The 7,549-nt window shown below is 36.9% G+C and overlaps 1 protein-coding gene across 1 annotated transcript; it reads right to left on the minus strand.

Moving 5' to 3' along the window:
- Positions 1-1,349: 1,349 nt before the first annotated feature.
- LOC147808626 (ribonucleoside-diphosphate reductase subunit M2 B-like) lies at positions 1,350-3,175 on the minus strand. Its single transcript, XM_087165215.1, has one exon. It carries the CDS (start codon positions 3,130-3,132, stop codon positions 1,468-1,470), a length of 1,665 nt encoding a protein of 554 aa, XP_087021341.1. The 5' UTR covers positions 3,133-3,175; the 3' UTR covers positions 1,350-1,467.
- Between the last annotated feature and the right edge of the window lie 4,374 nt (positions 3,176-7,549).

Below are 7,549 nucleotides of genomic sequence, written 5' to 3' on the forward strand. Positions count from 1 at the left end.
TTCACTTTGTATAGTATTATGCGTCGATCTTTTTCCATCATAATAAGATTAGGTGGAAATGTTGAAACGTCCAATACCGTTGTATGCAGCAAGGTTATATTTTCCAAGTCGTGGGAGCTCCAAAAAATTCTGATGAGCTAAGTTGCACAAGACCTGGCACTCGGTTTTAACCTACAACGTTTAAAAAAAAAAAAAAAAAAAAAAAAAAAAAAAAAAAAAAAAAAAAAAAAAAAAAAAAAAAAAAAAAATTTTTTTTTTTTTTTTTTTTTTTTTTTTTTTTTTTTTTTTTTTTTTTTAAATACAAACAAGTATCAAAGCTTACAAATTGTTCTATATGTATTATAACGATTGTAAACATTTTACGCTTGAAACAGACGGGGTGGAGGTTGTTGAAAATGTATTAACGGTTCAAGAGGTAACACAACTCCAAGAGAAAATGTGGATTTGGTTACAAAATAAAACAAAATACTTGGATAAACCCATTGTCAAAAACGATATATCGACTTACAAATCTCTATTTGATCTCTATCCAAAACACGGTATGTTGTTTCAGCACTGGGACTTTGGACACAATCCTTTATCCTGGTACGTTCGTCAAAACCAAAATGTCTTTAATCAATTTAGTCGTATTTGGTGTACAAACCAATTGCTCACAAGCTTTGATGGAATCAGTATTTCCTTACCTTGTGAATATACGATGCGTGGTTGGACGCAGTACAAGGAATGGTTTCACACTGATCAAAACTTTCAACGAAATAATTTTGAATGTGTTCAAGGACTCGTGAATCTTTTTCCAGTTTACGAAGGTGACGCCACCTTGAGAATTCTCAGAAAAAGTCATTTATTGCACAAGGAATTTCAAAAAACGTTTAAAATTACACATTCATCAGATTTTTGTCGGTTGACACAAGATGAAAAACAATTTTACTTGGATCGTCTAGACAGTCCATCGGATATCTGCGTAAAGGCTCCCGCTGGCTCCCTCGCGTGTTGTGGGATAGTCGAACCATTCACCAAGGTATGGAACCACAACGTAATCGTAAACTACCAAACATCAGATGCGCTCTGTACATTTGTATGACACCTGCAAGACTGGCAAGTCAAACTCAAATTCAGAAAAGGATCAAATATTTCGAAGAACGACGAACCTGTAATCATTGGCCTCACAAGACTAAGGTTTTTAGCAAGCATCCTAGAACGTATGGTAATCCCCTTCCAAAAGTTGAAAATGATGACGACTTGGAAATTACAAATTTAATGAAACAGCTTGTTGGTTATGTTTAAGAGTATAAAAAAAAAAAAAAAAAAAAAAAAGAAAAAAAAAAAAAAAAAAAAAAAAAAAAAAAAAAAAAAAAAAAAAATTTTTTTTTTTTTTTTTTTTTTTTTTTTTTTTTTTTTTTTTTTTTTTTTTTTTTTTTTTTTTTTTTTTTTTTAAAATCTAAAAAAATATTGGATAACGTGTTGCTCTTAAAAATCCTCTTCCAAAGAAAACTCGTGACTCTTTGAGAGCACTCCACACTTTTGATACTCTCCCACCCGCTTTTCAAAAAAATTGGTCTTTCCCTCCAAACTGATATTTTCCATAAAATCAAATGGATTTTCCTTTTTGTAAAACTTGTCACATCCCAAGTCCACCATCAAACGATCTGCTACAAACTCAATGTATTGATTCATCAATATGCAATTCATCCCAATGAGGCTGACTGGTAGAGCTTCTGTTAAAAACTTTTGCTCGATGGACACTGCATCTGTTATGATTTGCAAAATTTCCTCTTGTGTGGGTTTCTCTTGCAAATACTTGTTGAACAAGAGGCACGCAAAATCACAGTGCAATCCCTCGTCTCGACTGATGAGCTCGTTGCTAAAGGATAAACCAGGTAAAAGACCACGCTTTTTTATCCAAAAGATGGCTGCAAAGGACCCGGAGAAAAAAATTCCCTCCACGGCCGCAAATGCTACCAGACGATGGGCAAAGGAGGGATGCTGTATCCAGTTCAATGCCCAATCGGCTTTTGCTTTCACGCAGGGCATTTTTTCAATGGCGTGAAATAATGTATTTTTTTCTTTGGGATCCCGAACGAGTGTCTCAATCAATTCGCTGTACATTTCTGAATGAATATTTTCCATGGCAATTTGAAATCCGTAAAAACATCTGGCTTCCGTGATTTGTACTTCTGTCGCAAAGCGCTCCACCAAATTTTCCACGACGATACCATCGCTTGCCGCAAAAAAGGCCAACACATGTGAGAGGAAATGACGCTCATCAGGTTTTAAATTATCCCAATCTGCTAAATCTTTGGATAAATCCACCTCTCCTACTGTCCAAAAAGAGGCTTGAGCTTTTTTGTACATGTCCCAAATGTCTGGGTATTCTATCGGGAATGTCACGAAGCGATCCGGATTGGGTTCCAGTAGCGGTTCTACATACAAGAAAGGTTTGCGTGACTTTGGGACTAGTTTTAAAAGATTAGAAACAAAACCTTTGTGTTTTCTAATGACTTCCGTTGCCACTGAAATGTTGAATTCGTTAAAATTTTCAGTATCCCAAAAATCCACGTCTCGATATTGATAGAAATTTGGATCCAAATCCTTCAGCACATCCAACTTTTTGCGCTCAGCCTCTTGAAAAAAATTGTTGTAGGTTTCGAGTGTATCGTATCGCTCCAATTCAAACTTGCGCCCTCTTTTTCTCATTCTTTTGTATCCCGCTTCAACAGCTTTCGGTGATCCAGCAATGGATGAACCATAATCCAAAATGAGTACGTGATCTACACCCAAATGCTTCAAACGCTTCCTGTAATATCTTTCCAAAGGTCTCCAATCCAATAGACCGTCTGAAAATTGAATACAAGATAGCAAGGGACACCTGGAAGTGATGATGGTCCAGTTGGATGCGCAGGTTTTTTGCAGGGTGGATACCTTTGCTTGCAGTCGAGCAGCAAAATTTTCCAAGACCAAGTAATTGCGTAACGTGTCATTGTTTGAGTCGTGAAAGAAATCTGGGTCAGTCTCTATCATGTCGACACAATCATCTATGTAACCATCAACCGTTGGATAAGAAAAAATTTTCATAACGGTAGTTTTGCCGATACCTACAAAGGAGGCTTGAATCTCTACAAGTATTTTGACCATGTCCGTCAGCAGTAATAATTTGATTCAAGCAAGAAGCCACATTTTAAATAATCCAAAAAAAAAAAAAAAAAAAAAAAAAAAAAAAAAAAAAAAAAAAAAAAAAAAAAAAAAAAAAAAAATTTTTTTTTTTTTTTTTTTTTTTTTTTTTTTTTTTTTTTTTTTTTTTTTTTTTTTTTTTTTTTTTTTTTTTTTTTTTTTTCAATTGAAGAAATAACTGTACTAAAATTTTTCTTGTCTTCTTGGAGCATTTGTTTCGTTGATTATGATTATTCTTGTTTTCCATTATTACCATATCTAAGGCTTATTGCGTGTTCGGATGGAATTTCAAAATAACAGCTATCGTTATTGCGATCTCCACTCATCTGTATAAACTCCAGTTCAGCTAATAAGTCACCTTTGGATATTTCTACCTTCTCCTTATCTGAATAATTAACTAAAACCACTAAAAGCCGACTATGACTGTCTAAAGGCCGAACATACTTGCTTGATTCATTAAAAATGTCAGCTAACACACGTACTGTTTGATCCAACCATAGTTCTGGACTTGGACGAGGTATCACAAAACTAAATCTTGGTAAGAATTCCACGTTTTCTTTTATGATTACGTATTTTGATTGTAAAGGTTCAAGTACTATATCCTCTGAGCAAAACAGCTTGTGTTCGATTGCAACACGTGATTCTGTTACTAGATTCATCATGATATTTGAGCTATGATTCTTGATGATATTTGAAAGTGTGAAGCTTCAAGCAACTCGCAGCAACTTAAGTAATCACAAAAAAAAAAAAAAAAAAAAAAAAAAAAAAAAAAAAAAAAAAAAAAAAAAAAAAAAAAATTTTTTTTTTTTTTTTTTTTTTTTTTTTTTTTTTTTTTTTTTTTTTTTTTTTTTTTTTTCATACATTGTTACTGCTCAATAATTTCATCAATTGCTCTCGTCCAACTTGTTGCCAATTTTCCTCACAAGACGCATAGACTTGACCCAAGTCATTTAAAATTTCTGTCGTTACTTTTCTAACGTCGGTAAAATATTCCGCATTTCTATGTAAAAATGTTTCGGCCCACACTTTGACTCGATGTGTTTGCATCGCAATTTCATCGTTGAGCATGAGGCTCTGCAATTCCCGAGTGTACAGTTGCAACAATGCCAAAAAAACGACGCAGCCTGAATCCGTTCCACCCAAACTACTTAGTTCGGGTTTGTTATCCAACCATTTATACATTTCGCGTACAGATCGAGCGTGTGAGCGATAGTCGCGACGCATGCTATTTGGATGTATCATTGCCAACAAGTAAGTTTTCAAATCTTTTGATTCAAGTCCGTCAAACCCGTCTACTGCCAATAAACGATACATGTCACGGTTGCCCACGTCATGACTTGTTGTATTTTGACTTAACCACTGTTTGAACAATACGCACCAATCCGCTTCATCAGAGGGCAAGAGCTTTAAATTTTTTCTCTTTACGCCTTTTGAGAGTATCGACACCAATTCTTCGCGAACCAGTCCATCGTGAAAATCTTCCAAATCATTGTCAAGATGTAACCATTTAGCGACTTGCTTCAACACATCCCATCGATGTTTTCGAATCGTTTGCCGTCCCAGGAAACAGTGACGCGCCACTTCTTGGTGCAACAACCTCTTCAAAACGTTATGAGAGGAGCCAGTCTCGAAAAGTTTCTGGTGAAACTGTTTTAAATGGTTTGTGCTCTGGCCAAATTTTGTTGATAATCCAGGTTGGCGCAACAACCGTTTGTGTGTCATAGGTTTTTTGAAAGAGCTTTTGAACGATTCTGGATGAGACATCTTGGGCAATGCGTCCGAAATGATTCAATTCTCTTTGAACAAAAATATCTGCGTATTCCACTCGAACACAAAGTCTGGTAAATTGTTTAATAAACCACACCAATGGTTTGTTTCGTAAAGACAAATGGCGTTGCAAGTCTTGTTCAACGTTAAAGTTTTTGGTCGTCTTCATCAAAATGACGTATTTGCAAGCATCGGGAGACACGTCAGCTCTTGTATTTACTAGTTTTGCATTATGCCATTGATCAAATGATGTGTCCATGAAAAAAGACAATGATGCAGCGTAGTGGTAGAAGGTTTACTGTAGATCAAATCAATGACATTCGAAAAAGAGTAAAAACCTTGAGACACGTTGATGAAATGGCTCTATTGGTGTATTTGTTGCTCGAAACTAAACTAAAAATGAACGATTTGCTGACGTGGTTCAACACGGATAAAACTAAACGTATGGAATTTTTGAAAATGCATCCAGAGTGTATGGCCGACTATGCTCGTGCACCCAGACTCTTTCCTAAAACACACCAAGGGTACTTGAAGCAATGGAGTAGAAAATGTCTCGAGTGGTACGGTGTTCAAAGGGCAACGTTTGAAATGTTGAAACGTTCAATATCGTTCTATACTGCAAGCTGATGAGTTGTCAGAGCTTTAGAAAAATTTTCATGCGTTTAAAGTATCAAGACTCACCGCCTGCCTTTAACAGACAACTTAGAAAAAAAAAAAAAAAAAAAAAAAAAAAAAAAAAAAAAAAAAAAAAAAAATTTTTTTTTTTTTTTTTTTTTTTTTTTTTTTTTTTTTTTTTTTTTTTTTTTTTTTTTTTTTTTTTTTTTTTACAAGGTTATTGACGTTTAAGCTAAAGTTGCAAATTCTAAATTTGTGTGAAAAGATGACAACATGGATTTATAAACATTTTTTTATTTTTTTCACAAGCGTAATACAAAATTATTTTCATAATAATAATAATAATAATATATATTAAATGCGAGCATACTACAAAAATAAACACTCACATTCGATGTGGGATCGGTTCCATTCCCAAATGCAAAAATTTTGAAATGCCTTTCGTCACGGCAATCCACCTGTGACATTCTGCCCTCGAGCAATATACACACCTGCTCGAGTCTATGGTGGCATCTGGTTTCAATACCACCGCTTTTAGTTCCCTGGCTGGATGATAGGGGGGTAGCCTCGCCAATACTTCACCCCATTTTGATTTGGTGATGGCGTCCGTGTGGATCAAAAAACGGACCCGCATGTCGTAGAGTTTCTCCAACAGATGCTGAGGGTGCATGGGTCCATCCATGACGTCATATACGTAACCGTTGGTCAGGGTGTGTCCGTCTTTTCGAATGCACAGCACGGCAAAGGTCTGTGAATGCCGCCCTGTATAATGAGTCTTTCGCCTACGTTCGTAGCCGTCTCGACGATAGTTATGACTCGTCTCCTCGAAGGCTGGCGGGGGAGAGTGAGAACGCACGTCGTTGATGGTGCTGGGCTTGGCAGGTGGGGCAGACATTTTGACAGTCTTTGAGGCCTTAGAGTCCACTGGTGTCTGGCTCGAGGTGCTGGACTTGGCAGGTGGGGCAGACGTTTTGACAGTCCTCGGGTCCATGGGTGTCTGGCTCGAAGTGCTGGACTTGGCAGGTGGGGCAGACGTTTTGACAGTCCTCGAGGCTTTAGAGTCCACGGGTGTCTGGCTCGAGGTGTTAGAGTCTACGGGTGGAACAGAGATGAGACAGGTGGGAAGCCTGGACCTGGAGATGGGTGATTTCAATCTTTTGGGTGGATTGGAGAGGCGAGGTGGAGAGGTGGAGATTCGCTTCTCTCGGGATCGATAGTCAGAGGCCGAGACCAAGGGTATTCTGGCAGGATGAGCACGAGAGGGGGCCACTTGGACGATGGAGCGTGGAGTGGGTTTCAGTGTGTTGGCAGGTGGTGAGGCCACAGGCATGGGTGGCGACATGGGTTCAAAGAGCTGAGGCTCAGGTGAGGGAGGCAACGGAGAAATCAGCTTCATCTGGCCAATATCCATAGAAGTGGGTGTCGGAGGTGATGGAGGAGGCACCGACTGGAAATTCAATTCGGTCAAATCGTCTTCGTCAGAGGAGGAAGACGACGAGGAAGACGACGAGTCAAAGTCCGAAGAGTCAGCCATGGTTAGAAGAGCAGAGAGAACTGGCAAAGGCAAAGCACTGGCTCTGAATGATCCGAAGGCTCAGAAGGCTCTACCTTATATACTGCTCAGGCAAAAAAAAAAAAAAAAAAAAAAAAAAAAAAAAAAAAAAAAAAAAAAAAAAAAAAAAAAAAAAAAAAAAAAAAAAAAAAAATTTTTTTTTTTTTTTTTTTTTTTTTTTTTTTTTTTTTTTTTTTTTTTTTTTTTTTCCTACGTTGTTGTGTAACACGTAGCTCGTCTAAAGTGTTGAGAGGTTTTTTAATTTTTTCATCATTCAACTTTGCAAGTTGTGAGAGCTTCAAAAAATTCAGATTCTAAAATTTCTGTTACATTACTCCAAACGAAATAAAGCAAAGATGAATCTTCCGAGGTACAGCACGTTGTATAGCAATTTTCATGGTTATACGGAAGCCAAAAATGAAGGAGATTTGATTGTGTTAAATTTTG

This window comes from Parasteatoda tepidariorum, chromosome 5, assembly GCF_982258835.1.
Source record: "Parasteatoda tepidariorum strain Cologne lab strain chromosome 5, Ptep-v5.0, whole genome shotgun sequence".
Taxonomy (NCBI): Eukaryota; Metazoa; Arthropoda; class Arachnida; order Araneae; family Theridiidae; genus Parasteatoda; species Parasteatoda tepidariorum.